This window comes from Gossypium hirsutum, chromosome D03 (genome assembly GCF_007990345.1).
Source record: "Gossypium hirsutum isolate 1008001.06 chromosome D03, Gossypium_hirsutum_v2.1, whole genome shotgun sequence".
NCBI classification, from domain to species: domain Eukaryota; kingdom Viridiplantae; phylum Streptophyta; class Magnoliopsida; order Malvales; family Malvaceae; genus Gossypium; species Gossypium hirsutum.
In genome coordinates, this window is record NC_053439.1 from 8,383,586 (window position 1) to 8,405,224 (window position 21,639).

General features: G+C 32.2%; 1 protein-coding gene across 4 annotated transcripts; it reads right to left on the reverse strand.

Annotated features, from left to right (window-relative positions):
* Positions 1–17,150: 17,150 nt before the first annotated feature.
* Positions 17,151–21,098, reverse strand: LOC107950553 (TOM1-like protein 1). 4 transcript variants are annotated; one of them, XM_016885433.2, is made up of 4 exons: positions 20,448–21,098; positions 19,313–19,842; positions 18,631–18,894; positions 17,151–17,795 (listed from the first exon to the last, which is right to left on the reverse strand). In XM_016885433.2, the coding sequence occupies exons 1-4, from the start codon at positions 20,686–20,688 to the stop codon at positions 17,373–17,375; spliced, it is 1,458 nt and encodes a 485-aa protein (XP_016740922.1). In that variant the 5' UTR covers positions 20,689–21,098; the 3' UTR covers positions 17,151–17,372. The 4 variants fall into 4 exon arrangements, with proteins under 4 accessions (XP_016740922.1, XP_040945650.1, XP_016740924.1 ...); XM_041089716.1 differs by lacking the exon at positions 20,448–21,098 and adding an exon at positions 20,383–20,400; XM_016885435.2 differs by lacking the exon at positions 20,448–21,098 and adding an exon at positions 20,059–20,200.
* Positions 21,099–21,639: the final 541 nt, after the last annotated feature.

The following is a 21,639-nucleotide window of genomic DNA, read 5'->3' on the forward strand; positions in this document are numbered from 1 at the left end:
ATTTCTTTTTATTTTTATTGAATCTATTTTTCTCTTTTTCTTAAAACGGTTTGTCCCTTTTTCTTTTCGAAAAATCCCCCCCATTTACATATTTTCTATGGCTTTTATAGCCATTTTACAAAGTTTTTTTTTATTATTTGTTGTCATTTCTTTGCAGGTTGGTGCCAGTGGAGTAGGTAGCCGATGGTGGCAGAGGGTAGGTGGCTGCTGAAGGTGGCGACAGCAGAGGAAGAAGACCCTAGGTGCGGCTTTTTTTTTGTTGAAGATGGGTTTGGGCTTTTAGATTTTGGGCTTATGGTAGTTGTGTTTGAGTCTGTAATTGGGTTTTGGGAATGGTTTGGGTATTGGGAGTTTGGGCTAGGGGTTTTGTTTTAATTTGGTGCAGGCCCCGGGTAAATTTGGACTTGTACAGTCGTGACAACTCACATGACAATGCATGTGTATTTCATGTTGACATGATATTATTTATCTTATATAGCATGTCAACAAATAATTTTTAAAATATAAAAAAACTCAAAAATTATAAAAAGTTCATAAATATTAAAAATAGCATGAAATACATGTTGAATGTCATGCGTGTTGTCATATTTAAAAAACTAACATTTTAATTCATATTTTTATTGAAAAAACAACAATTTAACTTTTTCTCAAATTTGATTCTTTTAAGTTCAGGGCAAAATTTAATTAAAAAAGTACAAGAATCAAATTAACAAAAAAAAATGTAAATATTAAGAGCAAAATTTGATATTATGCCTTTAAAAATAGATATTGTAAATTATTTAATATATAAACTAAAAATTCTGTCAAATAACAACCAAATATTTAAAATATAGATAGGTCTTTAAATATATTAATCGTTATGGGTAGTAAAAAAAGTCCTTGTAGTTGTTTTTTTTCCTAAGTCCTTATATTTTTAATACATATTCATAAAAGCATTTAATTTTTAATTAAATGACAATTTTTTATGACATAAAATTGAAATTGACAAAAAATTATATGTAAGTTATTTGTTTATTTGTACAAACATATAAGTAAAGTATTAAAAAAATAAAAAAATTTATATCTTTTTAATTTATCACAAATTTATTGATGAGATTCAATACGAAATTGACAACCAAATGATACATTTGATTGTAGATATTCATATTGAGTCTTTTACAAATAATAGATTTGTGATAAAATAAAAAAGACATTTTTGTTTCTTTTAACTTATGTGTTTGTTCAAGTAAACAAATAATTTATATGTAATTTTTTTCAATTTAATATCTAAACCTTATTTATTCTAAAAGTATATATAAATAATTATGCAAAATATAAGATATTAAAACATATCATGAAAACAAAGTAGATTAATTAAAAACATGACAACATTAAAACAATACAAATACATAAATGTGTCAAAATTTACATATAAAATTATTAGCATGTAAAAAAAAAAGCACAGACACTGTATGAATATATAATTTTTCTTTGAATTAAATTACTATTAAAAAATTATACAAATATGAAATAAATTTAAACAAAAAATAACATGAACACACAAATTATTTTCTAAATAAAGTATCTATGATAGCCTATGCAGAACACAATATAAAGAAAAACAACATGAGCATGACTGATGCTTTGTAATAGATTTGCAATTCTCAGCAAGGATCTACTTGAGTTGCCTTGTGCTGAAGGTGGTATTCTGGATTTGATGTTGGTATTGTGGGCTCTGATGCTGGTGAAATTACAGTTGTTGTTAAAGTTGGTGCTGTGGAATTTGATGTTGGTGTTTCTACTTCAATGGTTGTTGTTGCAGGTTCAGGGGTTGTGGTAACAAATGTTGTTGCTTCTGTTGTTGAGCTTGAGATGGACAATGATTTTGGTTATATTAGACACCCTCGAAAAGTTGCAAAGGGGGTAGACCTTTGGTTAAGTCTTTAAAGGGTAAAAAGAAAGGTTGTTGAACAAAGGAAAGAAACTCATAGTAGACTTTGTTGTTAAAAAAGGTAAATCTATTTCCCCTTCTCAATGACTATTTGTTTTTAGATGTTAGGGGACTCAATAGTCCCATTAAGCTTCGAAAAGTTCTCAATAGGGTGAATAAACTTAAATTGGATGTTGTGTGTTTTCTTGAAACTAGAATTAAGGTGGACAAGTCTCATCATGTTATTCAACAACTTAGTGATCAATGGTTTGTGTTTTGCAACTATGATGCTACTGTTAATGGTCGACTTTGGGTGCTCTGCAAGTCTGGTATTAGTTTCATCCCTTTGAATTTATTCATCAGTGCATTACTGGTAGGGTCAATTGCTCTGGTAACTCTTTCTTTTTGTCAATTATTTATGCTTCGAATTATGCTTCTATTCGAAGGCACCTTTGGTCCCATCTTGTTGAGGTTAGTCAAGTGGTTGGGAGCCTACATGGATTATAGGGGTGACTTTAATGTCACCCTCTCTCCTTCTAAAAGTTCAAACTTCAATGGTACACAAGGTTGTTCTTCTAACATGAGGGAATTTCAAGATTGTGTTAATAGCCTTGATGTAACTGGATTAGGGTTTGTTAGACCTTTTTATACCTGGTCAAATCTTTAGTAGCTTAATTTTCTTGCCAAGAAGCTTGACAGGGTCCTTATAAATCCCATCTAGTTGTTGGCTTATCCTCTTTCTTAAGCAGATTTTTTAGGGCCTGAAGATTCAGATCATTGCTTCTCTATTGTTTGGTTTGAGAAGTCTTTGTCTATGCCCCCAAAGCCTTTTAAATTTTTTAACTTTTGGATTTAGCATGAGGATTTCCTTTCTATTATTGTAGAGTCTTGGCAGGTTCCAGTTTAGGGTGACCCTATGAAATGTCTTTTTCTCAAATTGAAAAGGCTTAATAGTAAGCTGAGGGACTTCTATAAGGTTTATTTTGGTAATATTTCTAAGAAATTTTAGCAGAAGAGAGTTGTGCTTGAATCACAACAGCTTCTCAATCTTTCAACTAACTACCTTGTTGAGGTTCATTAGAAGGTTGAGACTCTTTCAGCTGAATTAAGGGTGCTTCAAGAGGTAGAGGCTAGCTTTTATAGACAAAAAGCTAGGATCCAATGGCTCACTGAGGTTGACCAAAGCATTGTTGGACCTGGTGCCCTGAGTGTAGTATTTTCGTCTAAGTACACTAGTAATTTTTTTGAACAGATTGGTTAATAAAATTATTCATGAATTACATTAATACTTTGTATATTGCCCTCACATGGTTTTTGCACGCAAAGCAAAATATAAACAAATGTTGCTCACTGGTTGTCTAATGTTTAACTAATACTAAGCGGTATTACGTGGTCGGATTGTAATACAAAAAGACAATTTGTATTAGTAGATGAACCTAAACATGTCATTAGTCTAATCAGAAATGAGGAAACCGATTGAAAGACTAGTATGTCGTCTATCAAGTCCAATTGAAAAGATACATTATCTTGGGTATTGAAGCGAATGACTCCCAGATGATAAAGACATAAATCTATGTGACTGACTAAAATGACAATACATCAGATAGGACCCAAGCAGAATAGACCCTGAACCCATTTGTGAATTTATTCACTAGTGACGTTTATAGTGTAGCATACCTAATTCCTAAGTGTAAGGCAGACTATGTATGTGTAACTCAAACACTTTGATGTAAGTAAAAGCTTGAGTTCAAATAGATAAAGAACCGAAAGCTGGTGTGTTGGGTATACGTGTAACAGCCCGAATTTCAGTGGTAACGGAACAGTGGTTTTGGGACCAAAAATTTCCATCGTGTCGACTCGTAAATATTATTTTTAAAATATTTATAGAGTGATTAAATTTGTATTAAAATTTGGTATAGAAATATTAATGTTTCGATAGTTAATTAAGAGAAAAGGACTAAATTGAAAAGGTGTAAAATTTAGTAAATCTTGAATTCCATAGGTTTAATAACTTAATTATGGAATAAAAATGGGCTCAAATAATAATTAGCCCATTTGATTATTAATAGACCATAATGGGTTTTTAAATTGTGGTTTTAAAAGGTTTTAATTAAAGCTAATTAGGTAATTTAGTAAATAAATTAATGTTTAATAAAAAAAAGTCAAACTTATCATATTTTTCATCTTCTTGCCGAAAAACTAATGATTTTTCACCATTTTTGGAAGCTTTGCAATCGACTGAGCATAAAAGCTTGTATGTAAGTCCATTTTAATTCTATTTTTTGTAATTTTTATGTTTTTAGAGCATTGCAACTAGGTCCAGTTAGCCCATACCTTCATTTTTTATTCTGTTAAAATTTTTAAAAGTTTCCATTGATTAATATTGAATGTTTTTTTATGAATACCATGTATTTGGAGCTTTGATTATGTTATTTGATGAATTTGTAAAGTGATTTTTGTTAGATTTTGATAAAATTTTAGAATCTAATAGTGAATTCGATGTTTATTAGGGACTGTTTGAGGGCCTAGTATATTTGGATAAAATATTGACTTGAGAAAAATGGTTAATTTTATGAATTTTAAGTTAAGAGACTAAATTGCAAAAATTGTAAAAGTTTGGAGTAATTGTGAAAATTAAAAAATAAAAGGGTATTAATTATAAAATGAATTGGAAATGATATATATGTAATAAATGAGTAATTTTATATTTTAGATCAAGATCCCGTAGATACTTGGGGAAAAGGAAAACTAGCGGAATAGTCCTTGAACTTCTGCAACTACTACAATTTAGTCCAGGTAAGTTCGTTATATGGTTACTATGAATTGTGTTGAATATTTCATGCTATTTTATTATTGGTTAAATCATTAATTTCACTTAATTATGTTTAAAGAAATAGAAATGTAATGTTATTCAGGCTATATGCTTAGCAGACTGTGTGCCGGTGTTATTCGGGCTATGTGCCCAACATGCTGTGTGCCGATGTTATTCGGGATATGTTCCTTGCAGGATTTGTGTCGATTTTATTCGGGCTATGTGCCTAGTAGGCTGTGTGCCGGTGTTATTTGGGTTGTGTGCCTAGCAGGCTTTGTGCCGATGATATTCGGGCTATGTACCTAGCAGGCTGTGTGCCGGTGTTATTCGGGCTCTGTGCCTAGCAGCCTTTATGCTAGTGTTATTTGGGCTCTGTGCCTAGCAAGCTTTGTGTCGGTGTATTGAAAGTTTATATCAATTTGATCATTTTCAGTTAATTAATAAATGAAACTAATACCGAACTTACTAAGCTTTTTGGTGCTTATTAGTTTGATTTATTCTTGTAGGACCTTTGGAATCGTTACTTTGATTGTATCAACTTAGAAGTTCACACACTGTAACCAACATCTCGGTATTCATTTTGGTTATTGCTAGTTGGTTTAAGTGGCATATATTAGGAAAGGTCTTTAGTACTTAGATATTTTGTATGGATGTAAATATTGAAAGTTGATATGTTATGCTTGTTGCTAGTAAAAGATAGTTGAACTTGTGTGCATAATTAGGTAAACCTTTTGGAACATGTATAAGTAGAAAATGTATAAATCATTTGGTGCCAAATGATGATGCTTGAATACTTCAAGTATGTTATGTGAATTACCTTTGTTTATGATAAGTTATTATGCTTACTTTTAATAAGTGTTTAGCATGTTTAGATGATTTGTTGGTTGCTTGAAATTGAGGTGCCTTGTGGGTATATTGGTTGGATAGATTATTTTGGTACATTGAATGGATTATTTCTTGAATGAATTGGTTTGTTTTGAGGTCTATAATTTTGGAACAAAATGCTTTTAGGTACATATTGGAGTTGGAGATGAAAATGGTCTAAATTTGGCTAATTTCATGTCCACACATGGCCTAAGACACAAGCGTGTGTCTCGAATGTGTGTCACACACGGCCATGTGACATGGCGTGTGTCCCTTGTAGGTTTTTAAAGCTTTCAAGTCAGACAGTTACACGGCCTGGCACACGGTCGTGTGGCTTGGTCATGTAACCTAAGTCAAAGAGTTACACGGGCACGGACATAGGCTGGGACACGGCCTTGTATCCCTACTTCGAATGTCCACACGGCCTGAGACACGGGTGTGTGTCTCAGCCGTGTGTGAGTCACACGGCCTGGCCACACAATCGTGTGACCCCTAGAGTGTGAAAAATTTTATCTTTTTCCTTAAGGTTCCAAATGTTTCCGAATTAGTCCCGAATCATTTCTAATGTGTTTCTTAGACCTTAAGGGCTCGAATAAGGGACAATATGCATGTGTTTGAATGAAATTTCTATGAAATATGAAATGCTTGGGAATTGAATGTTTTTAGTTGCGATTTTACGATAACACTTCGTAATCCTATTTCGACGATAGTTACGGGTTAGGGGTGTTACAATACGACTTCTATAGTATGTAGCTCATTCACAATAGTGGAATTCATAACCCAAAACATGGGTAAGTGATATCCTTTCATTGACATTACATGGTTAACGAAAAGTAAACGTGGCCACGGGTCGTCCGTTTTTGTGGTGGATGACTTGATCAATATTTGATAGTGATTGACTTTTCATAAAGGAAGATATAATGGTTAACACGAGATAAAATAGAATCATATTGAGAGAATAGATATTATCCCAAATAGATCAAGAATATCCTATGAGGGTAACACAATTATGACAAGGTCATTAGACGAGCACTGAGTAGTTGCTTTCGTAATGGTATGTCGTTAAGGAGAGCTCAGTCACGGTACTATAGTGAAATGACTTCGTGACTAAATAAGTTTATAATTAATAGGCAAAAAGCTGGAACTTAATTATAAATCATTTAAGCCTTAACCATAAATGTCCAATCAGTCCCTCCAATAGCTCGTTGAAACCAGAAATGAATGTTGTATTTGAATAGAAATGAAGAGAATGAATAGAAAAAGAGAAATGGGAAACATTTAGGAATGAATATGGTTTTCTTTTAAATGGAGAAATGAAATTATTTGAAAATGAATACAGGTTTCTAAAACTAGAAATGAAAACGAAAATGGAAATGGAAACTTGCAATCTTATATAAGATTACTTAAAAAATGATAGAATAATGAGTTTATGTTTTTGGCTATTTTGAAGCTTGAAAATGAAAATAAATCATTTGTTCATAGTGAACATATTGAGTTGTGACATATTGAACGAATTTTGTCAAAATTTTATTGAGTGTAAAATCGTCAAAATTTTATTAGGGTAAAATTAGGGTGGGAAAATTATTTAATATGTAGATATTAAAGTTTATTTTGGGAAATAAAAAAACTAAATCTGGTTGGATCATATTACAGAGTACTAGGTCAAAAAGGCCCAAGAAGTACTCGTAATTAGACCCGATATGAAAGAGGCCCAAAACCCCTCATATAACATGAAGGGGCGACAACCCTAGTAGAAATACAAATGTGAGTCATTCACCCCAGTCCTGCTCTAAGTAGAATGTTGTTCTTCTATTTTAAAAAAACCTCTACAACTATACAAGAGTTCTACCTTCTTTTCTTATAAATAGATGACATCGGTAGAGCTATTTACATAACTTTTGAGATACTGTTATTTTACCGAAAAATAAAGAGAATTTATTTTAAACTTATAAACATATTTTTTAGAAAAATAATTTTACTGGTTTCTATTAAATAAGAGAGAATTTTGTATTCACCCCAAAAAGAAAACTTTTTATAGTTCTGTGTTTTAATTCAATTGGTTCGAGCCCACACTCGAATCAATTCATGGTACGAGAATAACGGAGAAGATCATTTGGTTGAAAGCTGGAAAACATCAATAATCAGCTTATCCAAAAACATAGGTACAAATTTGATTAAGGTTTATTGCTATAAATATCACAAACCGGGTCGTTTTAAAATTTTTAATTTTTTGCTGCACAATAAAATTTTTTCAAACCGGGTTTTTTCCAACAAGCCCTAGGTTTTTTCATGCAGTTGTCCCAATCAAACAGAACAAGTTTACCAATTGGGATTTATAGGATGCTGAAGGCAATTAACTCACTTCCTTTACTCAACTGTCTGTTGAGGTTGTGGTTTATTTCAAGGGCTTGTTGGGTGAGGTTGATCCTTTTGTTTCATGTCCTGATCAAGTTTTGTCTAAGCTTCTGCAACAACCTTTGCCTGATCATGCGTAACAGGAAATTGTCAAACCTATTATTGATGAAGAAATTACAACTTTTTTTCAGTCAGGGGAATGACTAATCCCCTGGCTCTGATGGCTTTACAACTAAGTTTAGGTCTTTCTAGAGTATTGTTAGGCTAGATGTCCTTGTAGCAGTTCGTTATTTTTTTCTCAACTTTAAGATGCTCCCTGCTCTTAATACCACTGCTATTGCCTTTGTTCCCAAATGTGTCTAGCCTACCCATGTTAAGAAATTTAGGCCAATTTCGTGCTGTAATACAATTTATAAAGGTATATCTAAGATCCTGGCTAATTGACTTTATTTTTTTCTTGAAATTATCTCTCCGAGCCAGTCTGCCATTTTACAAGAGGTAGAAGTATAGTTGACAACACCCTTTTGGCTCATGAGTTAGTGAGGGGTTATGGTAGAAAGAACATAATACCTCATTGTGCCCTCAAGATTGACTTGCAAAAGGCATTTGATTCAGTCAATTAGTGATTTCTTCTCTCGATTTTGAAGGCTTTGAAATTCCCAGAAACTTTTAAGAATTGGATTGAGGCATGCATCACTTCACTTCACTTTTCTATTTCACTCAATGGCAGTTTGGTGGGCTACTTTAAGGGGGCAAATGGATTGCGGCAAGGAGATCCTCTTTCCCCTTTCCTTTTTGTTATTGCAATGGGAATGTTGTCTAGGCTATTGGAGATTGCTGCTAGCTATGGTATCTTCAAGTTTCACCCTAAATGTAGCAAAGTTAAACTTACTCATTTGTCTTTTGCAAATGATCTTTTAATTTTTGTGAAAGGATGTATGGACTTTGTTGTGAGGGTAAGGTGCCTTCTAGATGAATCCTACTCTATTTCTGGTCTTTAGCTTAATGCCTCCAAGAGTGAGGTTTTTTTTTGTGCAAGGGTATCTAATGAGGAAATGTTTCACATTTTGAATATTATTGGTTTTAAGTCTGAAACTCTCCCTATTTGTTATCTTGGAGTTCCCTTGATCTCTAGGAGGCTCTCTTGTGTTGATTGTAAGCCACTTGTAGAGAAGATTAAGGCTAAAATTCTTCAATAGTCTCCTATGCATCTCAGTTATGCTAACAGATTTCAATTGATAAAGGCAGTGTTGTTTAGTGTGTAAGCCTATTGGAGTAGACAATTCTTATTGCCAAAGGTTGTTCTTCAACAAGTGGACCAATTGTGCTCTAGGTTCTTATGGAAAGGTAGTAGCTTTTCTGCATCTGGTGCTAGAGTCAAATGGGATATCTTATGTTTGCCAAAGTCTGAGGGAAGGCTTGGCTTGAAGAAGCTTGTTGGATGGGTTGCTTTTGAGCCTTGCTTACTTCTGAAGGCTCCTTATGGGTTGTTTGGGTCAAAAAATATGTTTTAAAATGTGGTTCCTATTGGTCTGTTACTGCCAATTCAACTAGTAGCTGGAATTGGAGAAGATTTTTTAAGCTTAAGGATGTTGTAGTTAGTTCTTCCAGAAGCTTTCCGATTGGGACAGCAGTGTCAACTCATAAGCTTTGGGAGGACCTTTAGGTTAAAGCTGCTAAGGTCACTTAGTATAAACTCCTTTGGTTCCTTCTTCATGTGTCTAAACACTCTACATTTGCTTGGATGACAATCTTAAATACACTTTCCACTCGTGACAGATTGTTTAGTCATGGTATGGTTTCTGATCGTTGTTGTCTATTGTGCTCTTATTCTTCTGAGTCTCAAAACCATATTTTCTTTGAGTGTGCCTACTCTCGAGGCTTGTGGCAACTTGTTCTGGGTTTGTGTAGCATCAAGAGGTCTATTGGTATGTGGCTTCAAGAATTTAACTGGGCAACTTCTTGTTTGAAAAGTAAGTCGTTCTTTCTCTGCCTGCTCAAGTTGGTATGGAATGCAGTTGTGTACTTTATTTGGTGTGAAAGGAATAATAGGCTATTTGAGAATTCTTCTAATTCTGTTAAAGTTTTGTTGGAGAAAGTTAAAGATGTTGTGCGGTTTCGTCTTAGTAGTAGATGTCCCATTGATTCAAACCCTATCAATAATCGATTATGTTTAGAATGAAGTTTGAGGAATGTATAGGATAGGCTTCTGATTTTGGTTGTTGTAATCTATTGTGTTTCTTGAGTTTTATTAGGTTTTTATTGTACAATTACAGTTTGATTGTTCTGTACTGTTGGATGTAACATGTTTTTTTTTTTTGCTTCTTAGATAATACTACTTACTTATCCAAAAAAAAAACATAAATATGACAAGTATTAAAAAACACAACAATTTCTATATAAAATAAGGCTGTGTTTGATAGGGGAAAACCAATTCCGGAATTGGTTTTACACATTTTCCAGTGTTTGATAGCAGGAAAATATTTTCCTTTTGTAAAACCAATTCCGCAGCACGGGAAAACCTATTACAAATTTGGGGAAAATGTCTTACGCCTTTCATTTCGGTAAGACATTTTCTGTTTTCTCTCCAGCCTTCTAATACCTTCATTCCTTCATTTCCTTCCATTTCCACACCCCCACAAGATCTGTCGACTGATTTTCCACTAATCCCCCACAAGAACTCCTTCATTCCTTCATTTCCTTGGTTCCCAGTGGCAGATTATCGCAGTTTTCTTTCATTTCCTCGGTTCCCTCTTCTCCGACTGATTCAGTTACAGATCTAAACGTTCTCTCCGACCACCATTTATTTTTGCTATCTCCACTCCAATTTCCGTCAGATTTGTGGGAAATTTCAGGTAACCTTATTATTGTAGACATTATTTGATTTTTTATGGTTTTATTTTCAATGTCGAAAAAGACTTGCTGGGTTTGTATTTTCTGTTTCTATGTTATGCATTGTTCAGTTGTAAAAGGGTTTTAGGTTTTTATGCACGAAATTGGGTAATGCAAGGTAAATAATAAATATACAGATCAGTAATGTCTGATCCTGCAAATTTTCGTATTTTTGGTAAATAATAAACTGTTGCTAGTTGTTGTTTTTGTATTTGGAATACTTGTAAAGTGCCAGTATTTGGTTTTTTGAACTGCATGTGTAGTTAAACTGTTATTGGTTGTTTTTGTTGGATTGTTTGTGCTACATTGTTGGTTTTGACCTGTTTCTGATATTAAACTGTTGTTTTTGTTTTTTCTTTGGACTGCTTGAGTAATTAGGATGAGCATTTTGCCTATCTTTTCGCTACTATTGGTGTTAGCTCTGAACTATTTACTAAAATGATTAAAATTGGTATCAAAATCGTGGCTGGTTGAAAAAGCCCACATCTAAATTTGTTTAGGACATGAAATATTAGTTATAGGTATATAAGCTTAGATCATCATTTTCAGAGTAAAGAAAAATGTCTATTGATTAGATGGAAATTAGGCCATGAAGAAAACCCAAGTCACCAAAAATTAGGCAAACCTTTTGACTGCTGATGAAATTGACTGGTTTTGGTTAGCCTGTATACCTGGTTTCAAGCAACCTCTAAATTATGACTTTCTGTTCTTCTTGACTTGAAAAGCAAGAATTAAAGAAAGATTGCTTCATTTAAACATTAAAGAATAAACCTAATCGAACTGATGCAGTTCAATTCGGTTATTTCGGCAAATAATAAACATGCAGTTCAAAACTCGGCACCAGCTGCTACCAAAAATTAACGGGAAAACAAAATGCCTAAGCTAGATCCCAATTCTTTGTAGATGAAAACGAAACCCCCTACAATCTCTTTACTTTCTATTACATTAAGCAGTAGCAGGCAGGGATTTTGATTATGTTTATTTAGGTTTTGGGTTTGAACGAACCAGACTTATTGATGATAGCAAGACTGATGTTGTCTTAGCTTCTATTTTTTTTTTGCTCCTAACGGTTCTAATTTCTTTCTATGCTTGACCTTCAGCTGTATAGTTGTTGCTGTCCTAGCCTCTACCTCAGCATTCTTACTCTTGTTGGTGGCCTTGGTCGATATTTTCATAAGAGATTTGTGGTGTGCTTGATTTACGATTTGGTAAAATATGCATTTGTGGTTGTTATAATTCGGTTCAAGTGAATTAAATGGTTGTTGAATGTGTTTGGGTATGGTTTATTATTGATTTACATTTTGTCTGTAATTTGTTTACGTATTATTTGGGAAATGACAGTGATGAGCTGTTATATTTGGTTGATGGTAGATGTTATAGATTTAAATATATGTAGAAATATAGAGTTTATGGCGAGGAATTATGTTTTTTTCTTTAAAATATAAGGAAATATTGTTTAAATATTACACATTGATATCGATTTGCATGAAAGAGATTGTAGTGAATATACAGTATGAATAGGAGGGAAATAATTCATGCACCCCACCATTTTTTTCACAGTTCAAAGACTCAAAATTAAAGAAAAGATGAAGTTAGAAATGGGAGAGTCTCAAAACTTTTGCAAATGACAGATGAACCAAAATCAAATTTGTTTTTAACTTTTCAAGTAGATTTTGATTTAAGAAATCAGGAAGCTAGTAATAACTCATCTATATAGGCATTTTAGGGACTGATATTTTTGTTAATTATGTCTGAAATTTTAACTGTATATATAGCAATTGTAGCAGTGCACTTAAACATTATTTATTTTTTATAAAAAGTAATCAATTTTTAATTTAAAAAATTATAAAAAATAGAAATAAAATTTTTTTATAACATTGTCAAAATTTTTTTTGTTTATATTGAAATAAAAAAAGAAAACACACTTGATAGCAATTATAATTTAAAACTCTTTTATATTTAAAAAAAAGAGGCATCAACATTTATAAAAACATGATCAATATATTTTAAGTCATGGTAACTTTATAAAAACATATTATTAACTATGATCAATATATAACAAATACATGAAAGATATTTTAAGTCATGGTAACTTTAATACATGATCAATATATTTAAAACTCTTTAAATACATGAAACATATTATAATTTAAAACTCTTTATAAATACATGATCAATATATTTTAAGTCATGGTAACTTAAATAATAAAAATATTTTATATTTTTACATGAAAGATAACCTAATAATATATAACAAAATCTTGCACCAATTGAAGTATTGTATTAACTATGATCAATATATTTTAAGTGCTACTTTCAAAAAATTATTATTAGGCAATTATAATTAGCTTGATATGTATGTATGCATTTTTTTAGTCATGGTAACTTTATGTGATCTTATGAAAATCTTGCATCTTTTGTAGTAGTGATCATATATTTGTGTGGCATTATTTTGTGTAGATGGATCGTAATCAACATCAAATGGCAATTGCCGGAGTCGTGGCTTCAGTTTTAGCTTTTGGGGCTCTTTGGATTAAAAAAATTAGAAACTAGGAAGGAAATTGCTTCTCGCTCTCGTGTGAATCAAGATTATGAAAGAGAAAACTATATTAATAGTATTTTATATAGTGGTGACCAGCATTGCATTGATATGATAAGGATGAGACCGATCGCCTTTTTTAATTTATGTGATATTCTTAGTACGAATAATTTGTTACAATCGTCTAAATCTGTCGATATTAGGGAGCAAGTAGTTATTTTTTTACATATAATTGGTCATAATGTAAGGTTTCGAGTGATTGGATCTAGATATTATAGATCAATTCAGACAGTTCACCATTACTTTAGGGTTGTATTGAGAGCTATTTTGAAATTGTATAGACTAGTTATTAGATTACCTGATGAGTCAACTCCTAGTGAAATTAGAAACAATCCAAGGTTTTATCCTTATTTTAAAGATTGTATTGGAGCATTAGATGGAACTCATATTCGTGCATCCGCTCTACCTAGCATGCAAGGAAGATTTCGTAGCTGTAAAGGGGGGACGACACAAAATATATTGGCTGCCATTACATTTGATTTGAAATTTGCCTATGTTCTAGCTGGTTGGGAAGGTAGTGCACATGATTCTCGTATTTTAAGTGATGCACTTTCACGCCCAAGAGGATTAAGAATTCCGGAAGGTAATATTTATCACAAATAGTTCCAGTAAGCTCATAGTTTATCAGTATTAATTACGTATTGTAAAATTGTAGGTAAATATTATCTTGCTGATGCTGGATATGGCATCTGAATTGGATGTATTACCACATATCGTGGTGTCCGATATCATTTAAAAGAGTTTGGTGTTGAAGGGCCTGAAAATGCAGAGGAACTCTTTAATCTTCGACATTCATCATTACGGATCACTGTTGAACGTGTTTTTGGGATTTTGAAGAAACGGTTTCGTGTATTAGATGCTTAACCATTTTGGAATTTTCAAACTCAAGTAGATATAGTTTTGGCTTGTTGTATCATTCATAATCATATAATGGGAGTTGATCCTAGTGATTTACTTAATCAAGGATTATACGAGGAGTCTGAGTTTGATTCGATAATACAAACTCTCACGGAGCGAGAAGAAAGACAAGAAGCAAGAGAATGGTCTGCTAAGAGAGATGAGATTGCACAAAATATGTAGACTGAATATATGGCTAGAAATATTAGGTAGATTTAGGGCTTAGGGTTATTGTTTCTATGTTATGTATGTTTTAGTATATTTTTTTTTTGTAAATGTTGGTTGGATAATGATATTGAAATTTTAGATTGTTGGATTTTGATATATGTCTTGAATTTGTTAGATATTGATTATGTTTTAACATTGTTGGATATTGAATTGATTATTATGTTTTAAGCTTGTTGGATATTGAAATTATTGACAATGACAATTATTTAATGTAGAATGGGTAAGGGCAACAAAGAAGGGACCTCCAAGCAATTCAGGTGGACAAAACCGATGGAACATGTTTTCCTTGAAATTCTAGCAGAGGAGGCTCGAAAAGGAAATAAGTCTTCTAATACTTTCAAATCAGTTTCTATTAATCGAGTTGCCGATGCCATTTCTGAAAGATTCCAGGTCCAATGCGATGCGAAGCACGTGGAAAATAATTTGAGGACAGTAAAAAACCAGTGGCAGATTATATGCAAAATTCGAGGTGAAAGTGGTTTTGGATGGGATGATAACATGATCACATGTGATAGAGCAACATACAATGCAACAGTGATGGTAATATATGTATATATATGTTAAGTATATTTCAATTGTTTTTTACTTGTTATTCTAATTGTGTATAATATCCAACAGGCACACAAGAAGTATGAACCATTTTTGAATAAAAGCATTGATCATTATGATGAAATGGCTGTGGTTGTTGGCAAAGATATGGCAACAGGGAGTTTTGCCAGAACATTTGCTGACATAGATTTGGATGATGGTAATGAAGATTCAATGCCTGTAGACTGCGACAATGAAGAGGTTGAAGAGGTAAGAACAAATGTATCTTCATTTGGCACATCCAAACGTAAAAGAAAAAGTGGTCAAGAAAGTCTTGTTGATGAACAAATTAAATTTGTGGGTGAACAACTTGGCAAAATTGCTAATGCTTTGGAACAATTTACTGTCGATAAGACATCACAGCTTTACGAACAAGTGATGTCGATGGAAGAAGAAGGATTTGATGATGACTTCTTGTGTTCTGTGTTTGATTATCTAGGAAGTCATGAATCAGAGGCCAAAGTTTTTTTAGTTAAAAGTAAGAAGCATAAAAAAATTTGGCTTCAAAAATTTTCTCAGGGTTGAAGATATTGATACATTTATGTGGTGTAATATTATGCACTTGGACAATGTTGTTACTATGTGGTGTACTACTAATTATGTATTTGGATAATATTATTTCTAGTACTCATTGTGGTTTCGAAGCAATTTATAATTATCAATATTATTACTAGTACTCATTGTGGATAATTTTTTTTCAATTTATAACTATCAATATTGTAGCTTAATAATTGAGTATTATTATAAATAAATCATTGCAATATATGTAAAAGCAATTTAAAATATAAAAATTTATTAATATATATTAATATATGTAAAAAATAACTTTTCCGGAAAATATTTTCAGGAAATTTGTCAAACAGCAAAAAATATTTTACACAGATTCAACCAAACACCAGAAAATATTTTCCAGTAAATCATTTTACAGAAAAGTAAAACATTTTCCAGAAATCATTTTACGGAAAATATTTTACCATAAATCAAACGGACCCTAAATTATTAACAATATGTTTATAATATTCTAAACCCACAAAAAAAAACAAATATAAGCATGGTATAAAAAATATTAATACATGAACTTGGCAAAGTAAAAACTATTACAATAACTTACATTTTTCCATGTCATATCTTCGTGTTGGTTTTTTTTCGTTTTAAATTTTTTTTTGTCAATAATCATCATCATATTCAATATATATTATATTTAATAAAAATGTTGACATATTAATAACTTTTTTAAGTTTAACAAATTTGTTCATATACATGTCATTTCATATTAAACGTCTAAATTATTTTATTCAATTTTTTTAATTTTTAAAGCTCATTACAAATTAGATAGCATGCCTGCAACAAAGTGTAGGCATGTATCTAGTAAGAGTAATAACAATACATATGTAATAGGTACGGAATTAAAATAAAAATTTAGTTTCAATTGTGAGTAAAATAAAATTTAAATAGACAAATACATTAGGTTAAGAATATTAAATGCACTTTAATTGTTTATCCTGGTTCTTCAGTTGATATCAAATTGACTTGTAATACCAACTCAATTAACAACATTATCAATACAGATAAAAAAGTGTGAGTGAAACCGCCTATATAATAAAATTAAAATGTATAAAAAATATTAAAATAAAACTTTTGTCGAAGTGGTAAAAAAAGATTTTATAGATTTTAATGGCATGTGTTCAAATTTTAACATTTGTAACTTTTTTCGAGTTTTGGTTCATCCTAACTTGATCTTCAAGAGTAAGCCTATGAATTTTTTATTACGGTACAAACCTATTAAACAATACAGAAGGAAGGAAATTTTTTTTTTTGGGGTTATGTTTAAAGCACTAAATTTTAGTATATCCATAAAAAATAAATCATTATTAATAGTTTATATGAATTATTATTATTTTAGGAAGTTTATATGAATTTTTATATATTAAAATGTTGATGTATTTGTATTATGTTTATCAAGTGATCAAACCAAAGGAACATGAGAGCCATAACATACAGATATATTAAGTCCGTACCAATCCTCCCATGAATGATGTATTATTGTTTACTCTTCAAATAATGAATCCAGTCATGAATTACTTACACATCGTTTTGCACCAATAATCAATGTTGTATGTGAAAAAAAAAAGGTTTTTCATTCAAACTTGTCGTTCAATGCCTACAATGGCCTGGCATGGGCCTTTGTGTCCTAAATAATGGGATATTTGTAGTGTTATGAGTAACACTCATAACGTGATTAGATCATCTATTGGTGCTTGCTGATTCTTTGAATCCTGCCCTCCTTCAGATGAATCCCCACCTTTCTTTCCGAAAATCATTTCATCGAGATCATCCATCATGTCGTCGCTGCTTCCCCCATAACTCCCATGTCGTGTACCTGCTGGTTTTCTAATCAAGGCATCATGTTTTGTATTGAGGGGTAAATCGTCAGGCTCAACGGCCACAGGAATCATAGTGGGTTCGGGTTCATGAGGAACAACCGATGGCTTCCTCAACTCTTCATACATTGAGAGAGCTTTCTGGAGATCATCATTGACATTTAAAGCTTCAAAAAGGAGGGCCTCATTATTTCCAGCAGTCTCGATGATTCTTAGAACAGTGGACTGGGATTGACGACATTGTTGGACAAGAGTAGTTGTTAAGTCATCCTGCAACAAAGTAAATATATATTATTGGGAGATGACCAGCTTTCAGCCCTAAATAAAGAGGAAAATAAAAATACACTACAAAAAGCAAAAAGCAAAATCATTTCACCTACCAAACAAAGAGGCTCATTCATATGATTCTACCAATGTGAATAAAATGAAAAAAAAGCAAAAACACACTTCATCTTAGAAGGCTAAATTTGCATATGGTAGCAGCACCTTCAAAATTTAAAAGGTATAGACGAGCTGCACCAGTAACTTAGAGATTCAGAACAATACAGATAATGCTTCTACCTCAATAACAACTAAATAACCATTTGGGGCATCATGTTGATGTTACAAGTCTAACACCGAATAAAATTCCAGGATATTATGCAATTGCTATCTGTCTGTTTCTAGTGACAAAGATCTCAAAAAATAAGTCCGAGTTAAATCACAATCAGTAGTTTGCAAAAAGGTTGAATAAGTTTAACTCAATGATGACAAAGCATCAAGTCTCAGACATTCACTTCAACCTTTAGAGTATAACCCTTCAAGTGCAATGAAGATTATAAACGGATAATATAGAGTATCTAAAAGCCCTAGAAAGAAAGTTTTCTTCCTTAAAAATGGAACAGAAATCAATTTTGTGACAAACAATATGATCTTTTGTGCATGTAGCAGAAAACTAAATATTGTTTATCTAAGGAATTGATAGACAAAACAGATTAAAGATTCATTCTGCAAATGCTCAGATTTTTAAGGCCTCTTCCTTGGCAGCATAGAAGAAAGCTTACTTTATGGGTAATCTTATACGAACTTAGAAACTAAGAAGTGATTAAAAAAAAGACAATAATACCTTGAGAGCATCTCGTTGGGGTGATGAGGATAGCACAGTTGAAAGAAGCTGAATGCTGTTTCTTGCCACATCAAATGCTTCCTTAGTTTGTTCAGCTGTAAAGCTTTGGACAGGAATATCGTGCTGAAGCTGCATGTCATGTTGAAACTGATGTGCAAGACTAACATCCACTTCTGGTGCAGAAATTGAATGACTAGGGGTAAAAATAGGTGCCAAACTCTCATTATCACGACCCGGAAAGCAAATACCCTTTGATTTTAATCTCTACACAAGAGAAAAGGATCATTCAAGAAAAAACTCAACATCAATCTACAAGCCAAAAGATAGGTGTTTCTCTTTTGTAGAAATATTTCCATTGCTTCCTTGGCATGCATATTAAATCCCACAGCAATGCAAAGCACAAAAAATAGGTGTTGAAGAGACCCTACTCAAAAAGGTTCTAGTCAAGAATTCAAGTAATGGAGAAAGCTATTCAAGGACTTTCTAAATTGATTTTATGAGCTCTTTTTCATAGAAAAATTCTGGTTCCATGGTTTAATGAAGAATTGTAGGCTAAATTAACAACAAATCTAAGCTGTAACAGCAACCAAAGAAAAAATTTCAAAAACTGTTATTGCTAAAGTTACATGATTTCAATCAGAAAAACAACACAGGAAACCGCATAAAAACTTGATGCCGTTACCTTGTAAGTTTCCTCGTAAATAGGCAAATAGCGGAGCTCACTGGTTGACTCTCCCCACGCTTCAATAAGCATCAAAGCTTTGTTCCGATTATTAACAACAGTCTGAGGGTCATCAATTAGATTAACCATCTCATCAAGAACCCTCTCCGCTGCCACCTCCGAAAATGCCTTGTCACAGTTCTTGACACAAGTTTCCAGCAACACCAATGACAAGTATTGAACCCTAGGGCTCTTCAACATTAACCTCCGCTTTATGCCACGGATTAAATCTACACTGTTAACTCTTTCATGGTTTATCATGTCACAAATATCAAGATTCACGGCCCAATCAGGCTCATCAAGGGCCTCAGAGGTGGCATCCTCGACAAGTTGATCAGCTGGGTTAGGGCCTTGGAAGAGCTCCTTCATCTTGAAGCTCATTGAACTCATGCCAGCACTCACCTTTCTACCCACCTCAGCTCCTTCAACTTTGAGGCGTTCACCAAAGGCACTAACTTTATCCATCAAATTTTTGTCCATTTTCACCAAGCCTTCAAAAAAGCAACACGACGATATGTTCAATCAATCTCAAACAAGAAATAAATGGCTAAATGAATCCATCAAATTTCTTCAATGGAAAAAGAAGAAAACAAACATATCGATGATTTGCTCGTCATTGTTAATTAGAAGAATAAAAAAACATCTGGGTTAGCTTCTTTCAACTTCTTCCCAATTGTATACCCAGAAATGCAAATCTAAAAATTTACCTCAACAAATTTCAATAGCATCAAAATTCTTCAAACCCAAAATCCCTAAATTCCAAAGCTCCACATATAACCCACATTACCAACATATTAACTTCAAATTTCCAAAAATGAACAATTTGCTGATTAAACAAAATAAACCAACATATACCTAATTATAAAGCAAACAAGTCGATTAATTAAAAGTAAATATAAATTCTCCTAATTTAGCAGCAGTTAAAACTTAATATACGAAAATAGATGCATAAGAAGTTTTTTTTTTTTAAATCCTTTAAACACCCCAAAGCTTCAAATTCAAAATCCAAAAATAAAACATAGGAAAATTACAATTCTTGGTGACCCAAAATTGATGCGATTAAGTAAATGACAAAGAAAAATTTTAGCTTTCGTACTCAGTTGAGATATCAAATCAAAGAAGACGTCGAAGCGTAGCGACTGGGTAATGTTGAGTTTTCTAACATTCCTTGGAGTTTCAGTCTTTGGCCAGATTTTTGGGTTTTGTGGAATAAAAATAAATATTGCGCATATAACAAGGTTCTTGCCATTTGGTCGAAAAGCGACACCATACCATATTTTTGCTACCACAATTTTCACAAAAAAAAAATTGCAGTGAATAGAAAGAGATATCAACATCAGCTGCTTCTCCTTGCTCCAACATTATGAGGAGAGTTTGCCAACTTGAATATTAGTTGGCATCTTCTACCTCTAACCTACAGTTTGCATTCATATTAAGAAGACTCAATTGTTAGTCAGTCGTAAAGTCTCAAACCAGTTTTTTAGCTTTCCATATACCCTAAAGTGTGCAAGTAAAGTTTGTTTAGAACTCTCTTGCTTTAGCCATCAAAATATCTATTCCTTCAATGGATCAAGATTGAACATTTGAATCCTTAAAGACATGGTATTTCCATCGTATGAAGAGGTGTTCCAATGATTCATCACAATCATTGCAAAGTGGATAGAAACTCGATCCCTTCAGAAGCTCATTCCTCATAAAGAGGAAATTATGACAAATCTTTTACAAAATTATAATGAGCTTCAAAGGCAACTTAAGTTGCCATATAACCTTCCACTTCTTATCAAGCTAGTTATGGGTATTCTTGTCATAGAATTTATGATCCCATAGTGCATAATATGTAAAAAGTGTTTTTGAAAATTATTGTGGAAAAGTGTTTTTGAGTTAATATTTTAATATATAAAATATAAATTGTAAATATTTTTAAACAATAAATATTAATTATTTATAAAATTTAATTAGAATATATAAACTAAATTTTAAATATTTAAATATAATCTTTAAATATTTGAAATTAGTATTTTAAAAAATATTTTTTATTTTTAATTAATGATTTTAATACAATTGTAATTAAGTACCAAGAAAAAAAATCTATGTTATTGGAGGGTTGAAAAAATAATTAAGCACCAAAAGTACTTTTGGGAGAGGAAAAGCTAAAATTTTTAGCTTCTCCTTTTCAGCTCTTTTTCAGGAGTACTTTTGAAAAACATTTTTGAAAAGCTAAAAATTTCAGCCAAAAACAGTTTGTTCTTCACAGCTTTTCTTTCAAAAGTGCTTTTGGAGTCAAAAGT

What these genes read in the sequence shown, in the direction of transcription:
- LOC107950553 (XM_016885433.2), bottom strand. Translation starts at nt 20,688, where the DNA reads ATGTTGATATCTCTTTCTATTCACTGCAATTTTTTTTTTGTGAAAATT. An exon ending in TTTACGAGGAAACTTACAAG is followed by an intron (nt 18,895 to 19,312) that starts GTAACGGCATCA and finishes TCTCTTGTGTAG; the next exon opens with AGATTAAAATCAAAGGGTAT. An exon ending in CCCAACGAGATGCTCTCAAG is followed by an intron (nt 17,796 to 18,630) that starts GTATTATTGTCT and finishes ACTTTGTTGCAG; the next exon opens with GATGACTTAACAACTACTCT.